General features: G+C 38.5%; 1 protein-coding gene across 2 annotated transcripts in view; it reads right to left on the reverse strand.

Moving 5' to 3' along the window:
- Positions 1-22,966, reverse strand: part of gnal (guanine nucleotide binding protein (G protein), alpha activating activity polypeptide, olfactory type) — a 173,306-nt gene that overhangs the window by 14,607 nt on the left and 135,733 nt on the right. For both annotated transcript variants that reach the window (XM_051686583.1, XM_051686584.1), the window contains one exon: positions 16,537-16,657. In XM_051686583.1, coding sequence (XP_051542543.1) covers positions 16,537-16,657 — 121 coding nt within the window. The remainder of the gene's footprint in view (positions 1-16,536; positions 16,658-22,966) is intronic.

The following is a 22,966-nucleotide window of genomic DNA, read 5'->3' on the forward strand; positions in this document are numbered from 1 at the left end:
ATTCCGGGGCTGAAAAACTGGTTCTGCACCAGCCCCAAAAGCTTGCTGGTCTCTACGCAGGAACCGATTACGTCAGGGGGTGGAGGGCGGGATAATGTTTCTTCACCAGGTAAAGTTTTCCCAAACAACAACAGTAGCTACCATCTGCAGCAAGGAGTACTTCTTCGTTCTATAACAACAATAAAAAAATAAAATAATTATAAGACATCAAAAGCGTTCAGGTAACACAGACGAAACGAGCATTATACTTGTGCTATGGTCTTTACGGAGATCTTAGATAAACTAGAGAGCTCACAAAGGAAAAAAGTTGTCTACGAGAAGATAAAGCATGAAATGATTGGACAATTGACCAAATCATAAACAAATTGAATAACACTTAAAAGGTATACAGGGACCATAAGAAGGACCTAAGCAGAAGTGATAGTGGACGGAGCAATGATGTCTTGGACCCGGACACCAACCAACCTGCTATCTAACCAGGGCAATGAATTCATTCAGTCATGCTCGAGATAAACATTGAATCACCAGTGTCCTCTGCAGTTGATCTCAGTAAGTTATTATATTTACCAACTTTGTTAGCTTTCCTTACACTGTTGTCATCTTATTTTGTGCATTGTTTTGTTCAGTAAGGGGATTTTTTTTTGGTTTGGAAGATCGCAGCTATCTGTTAAGTAAGCCAGTGGGATTCTCAATCAAGACGTACAGATAAAATTTTATGCTATGGCAAAAATCCAAATATAACTGCTACACCTACTGTATGTTTACAACAATTCCACTGTTACAGTTTACAGAACTTAGCAAGTTAAAGCTAGAGTAAGCAATTTATACAGAAGCATTTTTTGTGGGAGTCGCATGGCACTATGTGAGCTCTTCACACTTTGCTAGTTTTAACACTATTAATCTCATAAAATGGAGAGATTCGATACACTCTGCTTCATAACTGTTCTATGAAGACAACATGTCAAAGTCAACATGTCATCTCAGGCTCTGGAGACATTTAAAGACACTTACGTGCTCAAGCTGATACCCCAGTCAGGGCAGCAGACCAGGGACTCAATTTGGAGGATGCGGCGGGAGAAATTCAGCATCAACTGTCCAGCATGTTGGTGATGCTGACAAAGGTCGTTGCGGACTTGGAGGATCTTGCTGTAATACGTCGATCAATTACAGCCATGGAATCGAAATTCTCTGAGTTGGTTACAAGAAATGGGATGTCGAGAAACGAATCGATTATCTGGAGTCATCGGAGAGGGAATTAGCTGCTAACCCGCTAGCAACCAAGGTGGACTTGAGAATCGTAGCCGGTGAAACAACGTCCGAATTGTTGGAATTCCTGAGAACGAAGAAGGCTGAGATATGGTGAATTTCCTAGACGAGCCCTTCCCGAGTCTGCTCGACATAACAGGCCATAAGCTGGAAATCAAACGAGCTCACAAGGTTCCGGCTCAGAGATCCGCTGAGGGAGACAAGCCCCAATAAATTCTGGACAAATTTCTGAGATCATCCGATAAAGATCTTGTGTTACGCGAGACAAGGAGTAAAGGAAGGCTTTCTTGGAAGAATCACAACATTTTCCTTTTCCAAGACTTTGCGAATTCGACAAGAGAGAAACGTGATCGATTCAAGGAATGCAAGAAACTCTTACATCAAAGGAAGTTCGCTTTTGCAATGATGTTTCCGGCCAAACTGAGAACAGATACTAAGGATGGCCGCAAAGTATTTACATGTCTCCAGCAAGCATTGTCCTTCATAAAAACAATGGAGTGAGTAAGCCATGGTGTGATTCTCACGTTGCTTCCAAGTAAGACTGACTCACTGAACATTCACTTGACTGTCCGAGGAAGCTGGGCGCCTTTTTTGTTTCTTTTTGTACTGGTTCCGCCTAGCAGCTGGAATTTGTTTTGTGAAATAACACTCCTTCGGGAACAGTTGTGGATAAATCTGCTCGTTCTTCGTGCTTATGCCTCCAATTGGATGGAGTTTGTTTTGTGGAATATTTTTTTGCAGGACATTGGAAGGATTAGGTCATCTGCTGCACTTATGAAACAGCCGGCTCACTGAACATTCGTTTGACTGCCAGAGGAAACTGATTTTTTTATTTTTTTTTATTATTATTTATTTTTATTATATATACAGTTGTGCTCAAAAGTTTGCATACCCTGGCAGAAATTGTGAAATTTTGGCATTGATTTTGAAAATATAACTGATCATGCAAAAAAACTGTCTTTTATTTAAGGATAGTGATCATATGAAGCCATTTATTATCTCATAGTTGTTTTGCTCCTTTTTAAATCATAATGATAACAGAAATCACCCAAATGGCCCTGATCAAAATTTTACATACCCTTGAATGTTTGGCCTTGTTACAGACACACATGGTGACACACACAGGCTTAAATGGCAATTAAAGGTTAATTTCCCATACCTGTGGCTTTTTAAATTACAATTAGTGTCTGTGTATATATAGTCAATGAGTTTGTTAGCTCTCACGTGGATGCACTGAGCAGGCTAGATACTGAGCCATGGGGAGCAGAAAAGAACTGTCAAAAGACCTGTGTAACAAGGTAATGGAACTTTATAAAGATGGAAAAGGATATAAAAAGATATCCAAACCCTTGAAAATGCCAGTCAGTACTGTTCAATCACTTATTAAGAAGTGGAAAATTTGGGGATCTCTTGATACCAAGCCAAGGTCAGGTAGACCAAGAAAGATTTCAGCCACAACTGCCAGAAGAATTGTTCGGGATACAAAGAAAAACCCACAGGTAACTTCAGGAGAAATACAGGCTGCTCTGGAAAAAGACGGTGTGGTTGTTTCAAGGAGCACAATACGACGATACTTGAACAAAAATGAACTGCATGGTCGAGTTGCCAGAAAGAAGCCTTTACTGTGCCAATGCCACAAAAAAGCCCGGTTACAATATGCCAGACAACACCTTGACATGCCTCAGTTTCTGGCACACTGTAATTTGGAGTGACGAGACCAAAATAGAGCTTTATGGTCACAACCATTAGCGCTATGTTTGGAGAGGTGTCAACAAGGCCTATAGTGAAAAGAATACCATCCCCACTGTGAAGCATGGTGGTGGCTCACTGATGTTTTGGGGGTGTGTGAGCTCTAAAGGCACGGGGAATCTTGTGAAAATTGATGGCAAGATGAATGCAGCATGTTATCAGAAAATACTGGCAGACAATTTGCATTCTTCTGCACGAAAGCTGCGCATGGGACGCTCTTGGACTTTCCAGCACGACAATGACTCTAAGCACAAGGCCAAGTTGACCCTCCAGTGGTTACAGCAGAAAAAGGTGAAGATTCTGGAGTGGCCATTGTTGGGCCTCATGTATTCAGATAGAAGACAAAGGCAGGCCTAACACAGTCATAAAAACCTAACTCAAGCCCCCACATTCCAAGTCTTAAATTATACTGATAAAAATCGCGTGAAAATCAAACAAAGGGAGTCCAAAACAGACTACAAATCCCATGAAGCCTTGCTCACTAAAGGATCGAACTCTCAACTCCTATTGGATGAGGCACACAACAGAACGTCCCTCAAACATGACATCATCAGGAGTTGAAATACCTCTGAAATGCTTCCGGGATTTGCTTCCAGCAACTTTGTTCGTCCTGTATAGACGCAGTTCATCGCTGCTCTCAGGTGCAACCTCGTGGCACAAGGAAGTAATGTCCGACTTGAAACTGTGGCCATACAATCTTCAACTCGCTGGACGAGTTGAGATTACTCTGTGTTCAACCGAACACTCTAACGGATCCAAAGGAGACCGCCGAGCAATTCGCATCTTCATCCGTTTGCCTACAGAAGTGAAGAGATTAAAGATTTCTCTTCCATCTTCAATCAAGTCGACATTTCTGAGTTCTCCGCCAGCCCGCTGAGAATCAACAGCCGTACCGCCCGCCGACAGAGCGAGGAAACGGCCTCCCGTCATCACCCGAGCCTCGAGGAACCGGGTCAGAGTTAAAGAACGGAGGAAAACACATTCTACCTGTGTCCTCATGCGATTCAAGTAAGAGGTTTACGTCTGGGCAGAGATAGAATATTATGGTGTGTTATTCTTGTGTTTCAAGGTTTTTTTGCTTGTACAGTTTACGGACCGCCATGTCCGCTCATTATTAATACTCAGGGTATTAATTATCACAAATTTGTTTTGCTGTATTGTGGTCCAACCAAATTGGACTGTTGTGCAATTTCGCCATTGCGGGTGAGACAGCAACTGAGTTCATCCATTAAAGAGTCAAATAACGCGGGACTGTTTACAAGCCATCCACCGCGTCTCTGAACGATGAACTAACAGCTGCTTTCTCTCCCACGATCGCGAAATCGGCTTTAGGGCCATCACTTCTCTCTCTCTCGCACTAACCACACACAAACACACATACACGCACGCGACCCCTCACAAACATTCTGACACACATTTTTGGCTCGTAGATAGCTTAAATGCTAAAGCCCAGCTTTGTCCCTAAGCTATCGTACAAGCGGATACACGCGGTAACTGGTAGATGCCATTGACTGGTTTCTCTCCACCCCCATTCGCGGTCATAATCCCTGGCCGGAAGTCTCGCATGACATACTCTCCACGAGAGTCACGTCCACCATTTTGTGCACGTCCCTCCTTACACACACACACTCTCACACACACACACCTTATGTGTTACAGGATTATTTTTATTTCCATATCTAATCATATCACTGTTTAGTTTGTAGTTGTAAGTCGGAAGTTTATTGACTGCATTGTATTAATTGTTAATTGATATTACTACATAAATAAACTTTGTTTATATTACAAAGAGAAGTGTTTTGTTTTGCATACGCCTGTGTCATGCTGACGGGATGTCAGTGCTCAGATTCAAACCTTCATTCATTGTTTTTTTTTCCCGAAAATCGATATTCTTCGGATGTCGATTTTGCTAAGAAAACAATCTAATATTGAGACTGTTTTACTATCTGGTTATTAATCCCTGAATTCAGGGTGGTGCCCCGTCAATGTTAATCCTTATTAATATTCTATTGATTTTTGATAATTGATAATTATCTTTGCTGATTGTTGAATTTGAATGATCAATAAGCTAGTGTTAATTTTAATTAATGTTTCATCGATGTTAACAATTAACGATTATCTTTGATAATTGTTGATTTAAAGGATTAAAAAAGCTAACATTGATTCTCATCAATGTTCTATTGATTTTAATAATTATCTTTGATAGATTATTAATTATTGCTAATAACCAAACTTGCTCCTAAACGTAGCACACTACATTTACTAGAGCCCCATATGAGGTTTTAATGAGTTAGATTCAATTAATTAATTTAAATATTCATTAATAACTAAAGAAATAATTATTAATTATTTCTGATAGTAACACTGATCTAAACAACCAGTAAAGCCCTACACCATCACGGTCTCCTGACCTTTAATATCATCGAGTCACTCTGGGGAGATCTCAAACGTGCGGTTCATGCAAGACGACCAAAGACTTTGCATGACCTGGAGGCATTTTGTCAAGACAAATGGGCAGCTATATCACCTGCAAGAATTTGGGACATCATAGACAACTATTACAAAAGACTGCAAGCTGTCATAGATGCTAAAGGGGGCAATACACAGTATTAAGAACTAAGGGTATGCAGACTTTAGACGGGTCATTAAATTTTTTTCTTTGTTGCCACGTTTTGTTTTATGATTGTGCCATTCTGTTATAACCTACAGTTGAATATGAATCCCATAAGAAATAAAAGAAATGTGTTTTGCCTGCTCACTCATGTTTTCTTTAAAAATGGTACATATTTTACCAATTCTCCAAGGGTATGCAAAATTTTGAGCACAACTATATATATATATATATATATATATATATATATATATATATATATATATATATATATATTATTATTATTATTATTATTTATTTTTTGTGTGTAGAGGCTGGAGCTTGTTTTGGGGAGGAACAGTATGTGGATGAATCTACACGTTCTTTGTGTTTATTCTGCCTATTGGCTGGAGTTTGTTTTATACATTTTCTTCTGTTCTGTAATTCTGTCTCACAAAATTTGTATCGATTCACCGGACTTGAGCAGTCTGACAGCAAAGTTGTCACGGGGGCTCTCATAGGCGTACATGGACTGTTTTAGTTTAGAGGGACGGATGTCGATTGACGCTGTCGTGCGAGAGGTTAATGCGCACGTTTTTCTTTTTTCTGTTTGTTTGGTTCGGGGGGAAGTTCGGGGTTTGATTGTTGCACTAATGTTGGAATGTGGTCTTCATAGTCTTGTTTTTGACACACAATAAAAAAATTTCTGTCAAATTGTCAGATGTTAAAGGGGACCTATTAAGCAAAATTCACTTTTACATGGTGTTTGAACATAAATGTGAGTCGGCAGTGTGTGTACACAACCACCCTACAATGTTTAAAGTCCACCCACTCCTCTTTCTTATATTTCTATTAATCTAAAACAGTGTCTCAAAGTGATTGGTTTTCGTTTCTGCTCTAACGTGACATCACGTTAGAGCAGGCCACGCCAATGACTGGTGACGGACTCCGCCCTATTATCATAGATCCTCTCCTGAGTGATCTACACACAGTCCGCCATTGTTTTCTGCGCTGGAGCAGCTACGGTGAGAAGAATAATGTCTCAGCTTTGTAAGCATCATAAGTGTTCTGTTGTTGGCTGTAAAAGTGAACATAAGAGTCTTCATGTACTCCCGGCATCAGAGCCACTGAAGACGCAGTGGACAAGTTTTGTTTTTGAAGCAAATGTGCCACAAAACATACCAAAAGTCATGTATGTTTGTACAAATCATTGTACACCAGACTGCTTTGTGAATGAGGGTCAATATAAAGCAGGATTTTCCAAAAATTTGATTCTCAAGCATGGATCAGTACCAACTGTTCGTGTTCCAGCTTTATATCCTGAAGACGTAAGTATCGCACTTTATATTTTGTGAATGTTTGCAAATCGCCTTTCCGAATGTGCTTGTTAGCTGATTCCATGGCTAATGCAGCTAAACTTACCATTGTCTCTGATTGTATTCATGGAGAACAGAGCTATGTCGTTATTTGTCATTTTTAATCCGAAAACGCTTACTGTCATTTACCATTGTCTCTGATTGTATTCACGGAGACCAGAGCTATGTCGTTATTTTTACGCTTACTGTCTGTATAATTCATAACCGCACCTTTATTATGCACAATACAGTAAGGTGATTGTCTTTTTGAAAACTATGTACATTTTCTGTGAACATAAGAGAGTTGTACTAAAAGTGGAATGTTTACATATATGGCTGAACTCCGGTATTTAAGGTGTCAGTCATATTGGTTCTGATTTGTTGTTGCTATACTATCCGAAGCACGAGCTGTAAAGGCACAGCCCTCTTCTGGAAAGGGGGCGGGGAGCAGCAGCTCATTCGCATTTAAAGAGACACACGAAAACAGCGTGTTTTTGATTCCACCCAAAAAGAGGCATTTACAACATGGTATAATATATGATCCATGGGATATTTTGAGCTGAAACTTCACAGACACATTCTGGGGACACCTGAGACTTATATTACATCTTGTAAAAAGGTCTCCTTTAATATGAGTGGATTGTCTCTCTCCACAAGGAATGTGAATGGGTTGGGGCACCCCATAAAAAGAAGGAAGTTTATTTCTTTTATTAAACGTAAGCAAGATATTGTGTTTCTTCAAGAAATGCATCTTTCCCTGCAGGAAGCTGAAAAATTTGGAAAGATATGGAGTGGCTCAAGTAAGAGCAGGGGAGTCATTATATTGATAAGTATCTATAATTCAAATGTCTCAAACAGATTAAAGATAAATTAGGAAGAGTCATTATTGTTTTAGCAGAAATTCAGGGGCAAAGGTTGATTTTGGCTAATATTTACACACATAACGTTGATGATCAGGGCTTTTTTATAGATCTTGAAGGGATGCTGCAAGCCACTGGCTCCCCTCATGATATAATATTGGGAGGAGACTTTAATCTTTTGATGAAAGTGTGCAGCCCCCTAGAGCAACATTGACACTTCACAGGATATGTAAAAATCTTGGTCTTACAGATATTTGGAGACTTTTGAACCCATTTGGTAGGGACTATAAGATTTTTTTCATCAGTCCATAAGATTTATTCTAGAATAGATTTTTTTTATATTTAAGGGAATATTAAAAGTGCCGAGGCAGAGCTGAAGTGCCAAATGTCGTCTGATGGAATCAGAAAATAGACCCGATTGAAATACAGATATAATACTATTTTGTCGCGAAAGGTGGAGTTTTGGCTATTCAGGGCAAGACAGTCGAGTTTTGAGTTGGTGGACAAGGCAGGGAAGCTTTTGGCTAGATATATAAAGCAGAGAGAGTCTTTCTCTACCATTCCCTTAATGAAATCTGCTTTTTTTACCTTGGCCATTGATATTAATAATGCTTTTAAAGAAATCTATCTTGATCTTTATAGTTCCATGTCTTTGTCTACTGATGAAGATATTAGAAACTTTGTGGAACCATTACATCTCCCTAAACTGACGACTGAGCAAAAAAAATTATCTTGATTCTGAGATAAACTTGGAGGAGCTTGGCGAGGTAATTAAGGCCTTGCCTACAGGCAAGGCTCGGGGGCCAGATGGCTTTGCCGCTGATTTTTTTAGATCTTATGCTACAGAATTGGCCCCACGTTTGCTAAAATTTATACTGAATCATTTAAGAACGGACACAAGCCTTGATCAGTCTGATACTTAAAAAGGACAAAGATCCAAGTGAGTGTAAGTGTTACCGTCCATTTCCCTGATGCAGCTAGACGTTAAAATATTGTCAAAAATTCTGGCTAACCGATTGAGTAAAGTTATGACATCTCTTATACATATAGATTGGGTGGGGTTTATTCAGGGCCGCAGCTCTTCTGATAATATTAGGCATTTCATTAATATCATGTGGTCAGTGGCAAATGATCAGACTCCGGTCGCTGCCATCTCACTTGATGCCGAAAAGGTGTTTGATATGGTAGAATGGGATTATCTTTTTAAGATTTTGGAAATATATGGGTTCGGGAATACTTTTATTGGATGGATTAAGTTACTTTATAGACACCCGGTAGCAGTGGTACAAACAAATGGATTAATTTCAGATTATTTTACTCTGGATAGGGGAACCCAGCAGGGTTGCCCTCTTTCCCCATTATTGTTCTGTCTTGCCCTGGAACCATTAGCAGCTGCGATAAGAAGGGAAGATGATTTTCCAGGGGTGGTGTCAGGAGGTGTGACACATAAGCTTTTGCTTTACACTAATGATATTTTATTATTCGTGTCTGACCCCACTAGATCTATGCCATGCCTCTGCAGAATTATTAATTCCTTTTCTAAGTTCTCAGGATACAGAGTCAATTGGTGTAAATCCGAAGCTTTGGATGACAGCATAATGCCCAGTAACGGCTTTTCAGCCGGGCGCCTTTCAGTGGCCCAAACAGCGCATTAAGTAATTGGGCATTTTATTCCCAGCAAATTTGTCTGATTTAGTTAGCTAATTTTGACCCCTTAATAAAGATATTTCGAGCGATGTGGACAGGTGGACTTCATTACATTTATCGATGATTGGGAAGGTAAATGTTATTAAAATGAATTGTATTCCAAAATTCAACTACCTGCTACAGTCTCTCCCTATAAATGTCCCCCTCTCTTATTTCAAGCAATTTGATAGCATAGCGAAGTCCTTCATTTGGAATGGTAAGGGTTCCAGATTACATTTCAATAAGTTACATAGGCCGATTGACAAAGGTGGGCTAGGTCTACCCAAGATTTTGTTTTATTATTATGCATTCAGTCTCAGACATTTGGCTCATTGGTCTCTTCCACATGAGAGAGCCCCTCCCTGGTTTTGTATTGAACAGGAAATTCTGGCCCCTATTTTGGACTATCTATCAAACTAACTGGAGAAGTTAAGTTACACCCCGTTGTCTTGCATTTGCACTCGGTGTGGACAAAAGTGTCCAGAGTGTTTAATTCGGACATTTATTTAAATGTTGCCTCGAGCATATGGCTGAACCCCAAATTATGTATCAACAAGTCCTCTTTTTGCTGGTCAGAGTGGATTGTGAGGGAGGTTAGTATGCTCAGTGACCTAAATGAGAGTGGAGTGTTGACATCTTTTGAAAATTTGGTTCAACATTTTGGGATTCCCAGATCTCAGTTTTATAGGTATTTACAACTGTGCCACCTGCTCTGTACTATTTTGGGGAGTAGCATACACCTCCCTAAAGTGGCAAATACTCTGGGAATGGTGATTACTACTTTTGGAAAAGGTCATGAGGCATCAGTGTATTACTCCCTGCTAATTCAGAGTCTGGGGGACGGAGCTTTAACTTCTATCAAAAGATTATGGGAGAAAGATTTCAACTTGGTATTGGAGGAGGGAGTGTGGGCTAGGATTCTAAAAAACATCAAGTCTGCATCTAGAGATGCAAGGGTGCACCTTATGCAATTCAAGATTTTTCATTGATTTTATTGGCCCCCTCTAGATTGTATAGGCTTGGTCTTAAAGACACACCCACCTGCTGGCAATGCCAATTGGAGGATGAGAAATGTTTTTTGGTGAAGTGTTGAGATCCAGGAATTCTGGTTGAAGGTTCAGAGTTTTGTGTGTCACACACAAGTGTTGGGCACTCGGGTTTCGTTTTGCCCCAGACTCTGTGTTTTGGGCAATAGGGTGGTCATCGATGTGGGGAATAGACACATAGAGAATTGGGTTCTGACCAGTGTGATGATCGCCAGGTAGATTATTTTGAGGGGTTGGAGGTCAGCTGGAGCACCCCCATTTTGGGAGTGGCGCACGGAGATGGGGAGGGTGACAGCTTTTGAGGAGGTGTCATTTGGAAGACGGGGTAACTTGGATTTGTTTGTTGGGAAATGGGGCAACTATTTGGAGTTTTTGGAGGGCTCTCGGGGTGGGGTGGTGGAGAGAGTAGTATAGTTTTAATTGTTTTAATTTTGTTTGTGTGTTTGTTAGCTTTTTTGTGTGTGTGTGTGTATATACTCATGTGTGACCACAGGGATGTTTGTTGGGGGTCAGGGCGGGGTTGGGGATTGGGGATTATTGTTATATGCACTTGTGTAAAATGTTGCTTAGTGAGGATGTCTTCAAAAATAATGACATAAATAGTTTTCATTTATCACTTTATGTCATACAAAGTCCAGTAAACATAAAAAAAAGCTAAATCAATATTCGGTGTGACCACCTTTGCCTTTAAAACAGCACCAATTCTCCTAGGTACACCTGGACACAGTTTTTCTTGGTTGTTGGGAGACAGGATGTTCCAAGCTTCTTGGAGAATTTGCCACAGTTCTTCTATCTATTTTGGCTATCTCAATTGCTTCTGTCTCTTTATTTAATCTCAGACTAAACGATGTTTAGTGGGGGGGCTTTGTGGGGACCATGACATCTGTTGCAGGGCTCCCTGTTCTTCTATTCTAATCTTTTCTGTTTGCAAAAGTAATGTTTGGGAGTCTAACATTTATATTTCCCATTGACACACTAAAGCTGAAGATATAAATAACCATCTTAAGACAAATGCTTTTGTGAAACATCTTATGTGCCTAAGAATTTTGCACAGTACTGTATATGTATGTTGTATCTAGCATTCAGGATGAGCAGAGATAAATGATGCCTGTTTCTTAGTTTATTCTTGATAAGAATTAAAATTTGCATGAATGTTGACCTGTCTCTAGTTCTCGGGATCAGGTGGGCATCAAACACTTTGTTGATCCTAGTTATCTAGATTAGCCATGCTGGAGCTCATTTGGTGATACTTATCTAGATTAGGTCTGTTTGATCTTACAGTCGGGAGTACATTTGCTTACCTCTGTTTCACCTCTGTGTGTAAGGCCAATATGAATAAGGACTGCCCACTGAATGCCTATAAAATACAGAATATGCCTTGCAAAGTTAGACTTGATGACTGCAGCGCAAGACAGCATGTTCTGATATGCAGAATGATGCTCCTGATCATCTACAATAAATAATCCTGCTGAAGCTTTAACCAAGTCTCCTGGTCTTCTCTGAGAGTTTCCCCACACCACGAAAATGTGAAATAGAGGGTAAGTATCGGTTAGGTACTAATACGTATAAGAGTGAATTAAGAATCTCTGTTATCACCAGAGAACTGTTCCAAGATTTTTTTATCTTTTCCAGATAAAATACGATGAAATATCAATGACAACAGTGACAGCTGGCAAATGCTTAACTTGTCAGATTGCAGCATTCTGCTATTTTTCAGTCAGTTTCTGACATTTATTTATCTTCTATATTATTTAATTTTTCATTAAAATGTTTAAACTGAACAAAGTCTGGTATCATGTTTTTGCTTAAGTGCTTGGAGGTAAACTTTTTTTTTTAAAGTGTAAAACACACAACAACAAGTGTTATTCTTCCCAAAAATTCTCCTCATTTTCAAATGAATGGGTTACTATATTAATCACGCTTGCTGACTATCTATAGAAGATTAAAAATTATGCCTTTATAATTTCATTTGTATTATTTCAGTTAGTCGTTTCCCTTATATTTCTATTTTGATGTTGTTACTAATATTGCATTGTTGCAAATTAGCAAGCAAAGGTTAAATCTAAAGCCATATAGTACTTGCTTATATAAATTGTAATGCTACTGTAATTATTGTAAGAAACCCATTTATGAAATAAAGATAATATTGTACACAGTGTGCATTCTTGTTTGAAATGAGACTCTGTTCATATATTTATCCATTCAGAATAAAACTCATGTAATTTTTAAATGACTTTTACATGTCAGTAATTCATTTCTTAGTTCTAGTTAAAGGTCTGTTTAAACTTTTTTTTATCAGCCCGTCCATGCTGATCAATCCTTAGAATCAAGTAAGAAGGTACACCTTGATGCCTTAAGAATAAGATATGTAATTTTGAACTTAAGATATATAATTGCCTGACCGCGATGACTTGCTTTAATCATGATTATTTGAGATTATCGTGGTCATGTGCACTTTTAATTTAAATCACATATTGACATCTAAATAAGAGAATTGATCGAATACACCAGAAAATGCACATTTTTATATCTCTAATTCAGATGCAGCAGGAAAATATATTCATTATAACTTACACTGAATTCTATATAAAGTAGATAGCCATCGAATAAGTACTATGATCCATTAACGGACGATTTGTGGTTGTACTGCGAAAGGGAATTAAAGTACAAAAGTAAATATGTAATACAAGTTTGTTTCTGTCATATTTATATGAATGTCATTTTGCACATTTGTGACTATTTGTCTGCAACTTTGAATTTAAAACACAGGTTTTTGATTTTTGTCTGTTAGTACAGACTGCAACATTCAACTTCAGATTTTTATTTCACAAGTATTCACATCATTGCTGTGAGTGTAAATTTCAACTTACAGGTGCTGGTCATATAATTAGAATATCATCAAAAAGTTGATTTATTTCACTAATTCCATTCAAAAAGTGAAACTTGTATATTATATTCATTCATTACACACAGACTGATATATTTCAAATGTTTATTTCTTTTAATTTTGATGATTATAACTGACAACTAAGGAAAATCCCAAATTCAGTATCTCAGAAAATTAGAATATTACTTAAGACCAATACAAAGAAAGGATTTTTAGAAATCTTGGCCAACTGAAAAGTATGAACATGAAAAGTATGAGCATGTACAGCACTCAATACTTAGTTGGGGCTCCTTTTGCCTGAATTACTGCAGCAATGCGGCGTGGCATGGAGTCGATCAGTCTGTGGCACTGCTCAGGTGTTATGAGAGCCCAGGTTGCTCTGATAGTGGCCTTCAGCTCTTCTGCATTGTTGGGTCTGGCATATCGCATCTTCCTCTTCACAATACCCCATAAATTTTCTATGGGGTTAAGGTCAGGCGAGTTTGCTGGCCAATTAAGAACAGGGATACCATGGTCCTTAAACCAGATACTGGTTGCTTTGGCACTGTGTGCAGGTGCCAAGTCCTGTTGGAAAATGAAATCTGCATCTCCATAAAGTTGGTCAGCAGCAGGAAGCATGAAGTGCTCTAAAACTTCCTGGTATATGGCTGCGTTGACCTTGGACCTCAGAAAACACAGTGGACCAACACCAACAGATGAAATGGCACCCCAAACCATCACTGACTGTGGAAACTTTACACTGGACCTCAAGCAACGTGGATTGTGTGCTTCTCCTCTCTTCCTCCAGACTCTGGGACCCTGATTTCCAAAGGAAATGCAAAATTTACTTTCATCAGAGAACATAACTTTGGACCACTCAGCAGCAGTCCAGTCCTTTTTGTCTTTAGCCCAGGCGAGACGCTTCAGACGCTGTCTGTTGTTCAAGAGTGGCTTGACACAAGGAATGCGACAGCTGAAACCCATGTCTTGCATACGTCTGTGCGTAGTGGTTCTCCCCCACATTTTTGAATGGGTTTTGTTTCACAATCCTCTCCAGGGTGCGGTTATCCCTATTGCTTGTACACTTTTTTCTACCACATCTTTTCCTTCCCTTTGCCTCTCTATTAATGTGCTTGGACACAGAGCTCTGTGAACAGCCAGCCTCTTTTGCAATGACCTTTTGTGTCTTGCCCTCCTTGTGCAACGTGTCAATGGTCATCTTTTGGACAACTGTCAAGTCAGCAGTCTTCCCCATGATTGTGTAGCGTACAGAACTAGACTGAGAGACCATTTAAAGGCCTTTGCAGGTGTTTTGAGTTAATTAGCTGATTAGAGTGTGGCACCAGGTGTCTTCAATATTGAACCTTTTCACAATATTCTAATTTTCTGAGATACTGAATTTGGGATTTTCCTTAGTTGTCAGTTATACTCATCAAAATTAAAAGAAATAAACATTTGAAATATATCAGTCTGTGTGTAATGAATGAATATAATATACAAGTTTCACTTTTTGAATGGAATTAGTGAAATAAATCAACTTTTTGATGATATTCTAATTATATGACCAGCACCTGTATATTTATTGTACAAGTTCTCAAATTCAAATCTACAAGCTCACGAGTTTTGCAACAGATTTACCTTCATACATTTTCTATATTTCTCAAACTGTATCAAAACGCGAATGCAAGCAAGTCAATGGAAATCTGAAATAATTACATATAACAACTCTTTCATATATATAATGCAGTTTTACATTTATAATATTACATTCTTGAGCTTAAATGGTAATTAAATTCCACCATACGACTGAAAATTACTTTATTTAAAATGACTTTATCCATCACTTGCTGATATTTTATTAGTCATTTATTGTCCTATTCGGGTTAATAATAATAATAAAATAACTGCTAATAACAATTTTTATAAGTTAATTAATTATATATACAAATGCTGCTTTCCATTCAAGTCGGATGTGGGATATTCCTACTTGATATCTCCGATCTCCGACCATAAAGGCATTCAACTGCCAGATGCTTGGATGATGACGTATACCGAAACAAATCTGCAATGCTCCCGTAGGATTAGCAGGTGTTTGACTGTCACCAGAAACATCTCCTAGCAACCCAACTGATAAACAATGTTGCAACGCTAGCATTTGTGCTACAGGTGTACGATTATCAAAAGAGAGTATAAAACACCATGTTTTATACACCTGTTTCTGCAGACGTTTGTTAAACAAGCTTTAATATCATGTAATGTAGGAACTTTAATTTATCGATATTACTTATACAAAGTAAGCGATAAACATTCACTTTTATTATCTCCTCGGGTGCTGACATGTTTGTGTGATGCCACGCACCTGTATCTTGGTGAAATTGGAGTTTAAATTTCCGCATGAGTTTCCCAGTTGGAATTCCGACTACAAATGTGTTCCACTGCATTTTTCCTAGTAGGAAGTTGGAAAATCCGACATTCTGAGTTGAATAGAACTCAGCACAAAACAATGAACATCTCTGTGTTTGTTATAGGCATGCTCATGGAGTGTTATACGCATGCGGATCAGTTAACGACCTTTGGCTGTTTAGACCAATGCCTGATATGGGCTGTATTTAAAATTTTGAACAACCTTAAAAAAAAAAGAAAAAGATTTGAGCAGAAAATCAGATTTGGGTCATAGTCAGCTGCAGTGTTAATATAGCCTAAAAAATGTGGTGAAAAAAAAACAAAAAAACAGCAAGATGCAGCGCAATGGTCAAAGACGTCTGTCCAGCTCGTTTAGATGTAAAAACAATTGAAAAACAGCACAGACGCATGCAAAAACACGTGAACATCCCCTAACTTGCCCTATACTTGAAAAACTGACTAGGACCCCGCAAGAGTCCAGCCTGGCTTGCGTCTGGTTGAAGACATATATTGCACATGCACAATAACTGAATAGTGAGTTTTGTTTTCGAATACAGGTGCTTCAAATGGTTAACCATATGCCAACTATTTGTGCACATCCCTAGTGTACAGATCAACAATTACAGCCCCCCGAGTACTTGTACTGCAGATAAAATGCCTAAAAGGCCGATCCCATGTGACATAGAGAATGTGTGAAACAGCAAAAGTCTGAAACCTGTTCGTCCAGATGCTGCGGAACAGATCGAGAGACTCGCGCAGGCGGTTAGTGCTGTTGTCTTCTCTGATGACCATGTTATAACTGCTACTGGCTGCCACGAAGATGATGGCCGTCACATCTGACATATATCATCACAAACATACATAAATAACACACAAATAGTCATTTAGACTTTTAGATGTTTTCACTACAGCTTTTATGAATTTGATTCAAATGACTTCAGTACATTGCATAATAGAGCACAACAGTCTGGTTCTGGAAGTAAAAATCCCATTTATTTTTCCATAGTCTAATTCATCATATATCGATCATCACATGTAACAATAACGTATTTACCTTTGAAGACAGACCTACCATAACCTCTGAGGTTGTTAATCGATGGTATATACTACTGTTGAAGCCATCAGTCCAACTGTTTTAAAAACTGTTTTGTACCTCTGTCAACTGATTTTTAAATATTTTTTTGCTTCAAATTGTGTAATGTCGTGATTCATCTTGAAGCTGGTTGGTTTGGTTCATGGCTAATAACTCTTTTATGAAGGATTTTATGAAATCTCTATGGATGGAAATGTTGAATGGAAAAATACTTCCGCAACCAAGACAGCTGAAAAATGGGGCAAACACTGTTGTGTTTTAAAGGGTGATTCTCACGAAACCTGTGAAGAAAAGTTTGGCAAGTCATTTAGAACATCTACTTTGTGCATGACATGAGTAATTTTTCCAACAATTGTTTACAGACAGATTGTTTCACTTTTAATTGACTATATCACAATTCCAGTGGGTAAGAAGCTTACATACACGAAGTTAACTGTGCCTTTAAGCAGCTTGGATAATTCCAGAAAATGATGTCAAGCCTTTAGGCAATTAGCCAATTAGCTTCTGATAGGAGGTGTACTGAATTGGAGGTGTACCTGTGGATGTATTTTAATACCAAACTAAGTGCCTCTTTACTTGACATCATAGGAAAATCAAAAGAAATCAGCCAAGACCTCAGAAAAAAAACAAAAAATTGTGGACCTCCACATGTCTGGTTCATCCTTGGGAGCAATTTCCAAATGCCTTAAGGTACCACGTTCATTTGTAAAAACAATAGTATGGAAGTATAAACACCATGGGACCATGCAGCCATCATACCGCTCAGGAAGGAGATGCATTCTGTCTCCTAGAGATGAACATAGTTTGGTGCAAAAAGTGCAAATCAATCCCAGAACAACCTTGCAAAGGACCTTGTGAAGATGCTGGAGGAAACAGGTAGACAAGTATCTATAGCCGCAGTAAATCGAGTCCTATATCGACATAACCTGAAAGGCTGCTCAGCAAGGAAGAATCCACTGCTCCAAAACTGCCATAAAAAAGCCTGACTATAGTTTGCAAGTGCACATGGGGACAAAGATCTTACTTCTTGGAAAAATGTCCTCTGGTCTGATGAAGCAAAAATTTAACTATTTGGCTATAAAGACCATCGTTATGTTTGGATGAAAAAGGGTGAGGCTTGCAAGCCGAAGAACACCATCCCGACCGTGAAGTATGGGGGTGGCAGCATCATTTTGTGGGGATGCTTTGCTGCAGGAGGGACTGGTGCACTTCACAAAATAGATGGCATCATGAGGAAGGAAAATCATGTCGATATATTGAAGCAATATCTCAAGACATCAGCCAGGAAGTTAAAGGTCGGTCACAAATGGGTCTTCCAAATGGACAATGACCCCAAGCATACCTCCAAAGTTGTGGCAAAAAGGACAACAAAGTCAAGGTATTGGAGTGGCCATCACAAAGCCCTGACCTCAGTCTGATTGAAAATTTGAGGGCAGAACTGAAAAAGCATGGAGGACTACAAATCTGATTCAGTCACACCAGTTCCGTGTGGAGGAATGGGCCAAAATTCCAGCAACTTATTGTGAGAAGCTTGTGGAAGGCTACCCAACACATTTGACCCAAGTTAAACAATTTAAAGGCAATGCTAACAAACACTAACCAAGTGTATGTAAACTTCTGACCCACTGGGAATGTGATGAAAGAAATAAAAGCTGAAATAAATCATTCTCTCTACTATTATTCTGACATTTCACGTTCTTAAAATAAAGAAGTGATCCTTTTTTATGATTAAATGTCAGGAATTGTGAAAAACTGAGTTTAAATGTATCTGGCTAAGGTGTATGTAAACTTCTGACTTTATATATATATATATATATATATATATATATATATATATACACAATGGCGGCCAAAAGTTTGGAATAATGTACAGATTTTGCTCTTATGGAAACAAATTGGTACTTTCATTCACCAAAGTGACATTCAACTGATCACAAAGTATAGTCAGGATTTACTGATGTAAAAAACAGTATTGATCAAATCTAGACAGGCCCCATTTCCAGCAGCCATCACTCCAACACCTTACCCTTAAGTAATCATGCTAAATTGTGATTTTCTAATACCAAATTATCAAACAGAGTTGAAAGCTATTTGGTTCATTAAATGAAGCATTTGAAGTGAATGAAGTCTTTGTGTTTGTTTTCGAGTTGCCACAGTAGGCAATAGACTGGCATATCTTAAGGTCAATATTAGGTAAAAAATGGCAAAAAAGAAACAGCTTTTTCTAGAAACTCGTCATTCAGTCATTGTATTGAGGAATGAAGGCTATACAATGCTTGAAATTGCCAAAAAACTGAAGATTTCATACAAAGGTGTACACTACAGTCTTCAAAGAGAAAGGACAACTGGTCCTAACAAGGACAGAAAGAGATGTGGAAAGCCCAGATGTACAACTAAACAAGAGGTACATCAGAGTCTCTAGTTTGAGAAATAGATGCCTCACATGTCCTCAGCTGACAGCTTCATTGAATTCTACCCGCTCAACACCAATTTCATGTACAACAATAAAGAGAAGACTCAGGGGTGCAGGCCTTATGGGAAGAATTGCAAAGAAAAGCCACTTTTGAAACAGAAAAACCAAAAGAAAAGATTAGAGTGGGCAAAGAATCACAGACATTGGACAACAGATAATTGGAATAGAGTGTTATGGATCTTAACCCCATTGAGCTTTTATGGGATCAGCTAGACTGTAAGGTGCGTAAGAAGTGCCCAACAAGATAGCCATATCTATGGCAAGTGCTACAGGAAGCGTGGGGTGAAATGTCACCTGAGTATCTGGACAAACTGACAGTTAGAATGCCAAGGATCTGCAAAGCTATAAGAGAATTCTTTGAAGTAGTTTAAGAATTTCTGAACATTGTTTTCAAATTGTAATAGTAATTTTTCACATTATTAATGTCCTGACTATACATTGTCAGGGCTCGACAATAAGGACTGCCCGATGGCCCAGGGCCAGTGTGAGAGAGATTCGAGTCAGTTGCTAGAACTGTCACTTGCCCGATCATGCCAGTGCTGCATTTATAACATTAGTGCAAGAAAACCGTGTTCACAGTTCGTGAAATCCCCACATTTTTCATTTTTACATGTTGGTGAAAAGCAGTAATCCACACACTGGAACACAAGAAATCAACAGTTTAATTCTATAGCACTGAAAATCCATGTCTCTCCGTGCATATGTCTCATCATCTCTCTCCGTGCAGAGTAGACTGTTTAACGTGCATGCGCTCTCAGTAAGGCACAGAGCGCAAGTTTTATTCCCACTGTAAAAAAGCAAATTTTCTCTCATTAATTTGCCTTTAGAGATTAAGCGCCAAATGAAACGTAATAAACTTTGTTAAACCCCAGTTTGCATGTGCCTGGAAATCACGAGCTGCTCAGTATCCAAATTGTAAGCATAGATATAATTTGGTTAGTTTCCAAATTTAATCATTAATTCGTCATTATAATGGCGTTTGATATGAAAAGAAGCAAGATCACTATGGCTATTAGGCTATTATTATCAGAGCTGTTTAATTGAAGGGTGAAGATGAATATTCAAAACAGTCTACTTCATATCATCCTCATGAAACACCAGTTACAATTCTCATTTCTGGACCGTACAGGTATTTTTGTTTTTGTGCTTTGTGCATCAGTTTGTGTTGGTCTTTAGGTCGTCTGATTTTATGTTATATACACATTCTTAATTCACAGATTAGGCCTAATATCTCCCTAATGTATATTACACGTAACAACCGATTTGGTAGCAAGTCTCTTCTCAGGGATCCATATGTTTATTACATTCAGCCAATAATCACATCTTTAACTCAGTGATTAAATCTTTGATCCTGTGTGTGAATACACTACACATGGCCAAAAGTTGCATGACTAAATGGGTGACCGAAAACACATCATCTGCACAACAGAACTCTTCACTTAAAAACTTGTGTGTAAATGGCAGGACGGCTGAGGTTAATATGATGTATTTATGAATTTATATCTGTAAAGTGCTTATATGGGATTACATAAGGCATAAATCATATCTTGCAAATTATAAATGTGATTCAATTTTGTGGGACATTGTCTTAAAAACATAATATATGTAAAAAATATTTATCTTTGGACACATTTTTAAAGCCATGATGGTAAAAACAGCTATTTATCATTTTTGTGTTGGGGCCAGTGAAAATTTTGGCAGGGCCAGTAAAAATCTGAAGCACTGGCCTGACTGGGCCAGTAGAAACAATCCTTAGCATTGAGCCCTGATTGTGATCAGCTGAATGGCACTTTGGTGGATACAAGTACCAATTTCTTTCCATAAGAGCAAAATCTGTACATTATTCCAAACTTTTGGCCACAAGTGTGTGTGTGTGTGTGTGTGTGTGTGTGTGTGTGTGTGTGTGTGTGTGTGTGTATATATATATATATATATATGTGTATATTAGGGATGGGACAATATGGCAATATGAGGTTCACGATTCGATATTATGTCAATTCGATACGATAACACTTAAATGATAAAGTATGGCATAAATGTTTTTTTTTTTTTTTTTTTTAATGCTTGTGCAAAATGCATTTTTCTCATCAAAATACACAAATTAAATGCTCAAAGTTTAAATAATAGAGTTTCTCATATACATTTCACTGCAAGAAAAGATCACAAACAAATAAGCCTTCAAAAACAGCGGACTACGTTTAGGCTGATCAGGTGTAGAACAAGCAGTAGTCCTGAAAAACTATGTGAACATGTTTATTTTTTTTGTAATATGTTAGTCTTGATTATTATCACATTTTAAATAAAAAAAATATATAAAATGTTTACAGTTAATCAATTAATATTATTTCTTCTGATTAACAGTTTTTATTGATTCATACAATTGACAAAGAAAAGCAAAACATATATTCACAAAATCAACATTTAACCCCCACTATTACCCCTCCCAATCCTCAACCCCATCCTGACCCTCAACAAACATCCCTGTGGTCACATTTAAAACTATACTTCTCTCTCCACTGCCCTTCCCCGAGAGCCCTCCAAGAAGGCCAAATAGCTGCCCCATTTCCCATCAAATGAATCTAAATTCCCCAGCCTTCTACATAACATTTCCTCGAATGCCGCCACCCTCCCCATCTCAGTGCACCACTCCTGAAATGGGAGCCGACCTCCATCCCCTTAAAATAATTTGCCTGGCGATCATTACACTGGTCAGAACCCAATTTTTTTTATGTGAGTATTCCCAACATCGATGACCGCCCCATCGCCAAAAACACAGAGTCTGGGGCAAAACGAAATCCAAGTGCCCAACACGTCACACATAAAACTCTGAACCTTCAACCAAAATTCCTGGATCTCAACACACCACCAAAAAACAAGGGCTGTGTCTCCATCCTCCGATTGGCATCGCCAGCAGGCGGGTGTGACCAAGCCTATACAATCTAAAGGGGGTCCAATAGAATATATGTAAAATCTTGAATTGCATAAGGTGCATCCTTGCATCCCTAGATGCAGACTTGACATTTTTTAGAATCCTAGCCCACACTCCCTCCTCCAATACCAAGTTTAATACTTTCTCCCAAAATCTCTTAATAGAAGTTAAAGCTCCGTCCCCCAGACTCTGAATTAGCAGGGAGTAATACACTGATGCCTCATGACCTTTTCCAAAAGCAGTAATCACCATTTCCAGAGTATCTGCCACTTTAGGGGGGTGTATGCTACTCCCCAAAATAGTACAGAGCAGGTGGCGCAGCTGTAAATACCTATAAAATTGAGATCTGTGAATCCCAATATGTTGAACCAAATTTTCAAAAGATCTCAACACCACACTCATATAGGTCACCAAGTGTATAAACCTCCCTCACAATCCACTCTGGCTAGCAGAAAGGGGACTTATTAATACATAATTTTCGGTTTAGCCATATGCTCGAGGCTACATTTAAATAAATGTCCGAATTAAACACTCTGGACATTTGTGTCCATACCGAGTGCAAATTCGAGATAACAGGGTATAACTTAACTTCTCAAGTTAGTTTAATAGAAAGGCTTTGCAATGGCAAAATAGGGGCAATAACTTCCAGT

This window comes from Myxocyprinus asiaticus, chromosome 44 (genome assembly GCF_019703515.2).
Source record: "Myxocyprinus asiaticus isolate MX2 ecotype Aquarium Trade chromosome 44, UBuf_Myxa_2, whole genome shotgun sequence".
NCBI lineage: Eukaryota > Metazoa > Chordata > Actinopteri > Cypriniformes > Catostomidae > Myxocyprinus > Myxocyprinus asiaticus.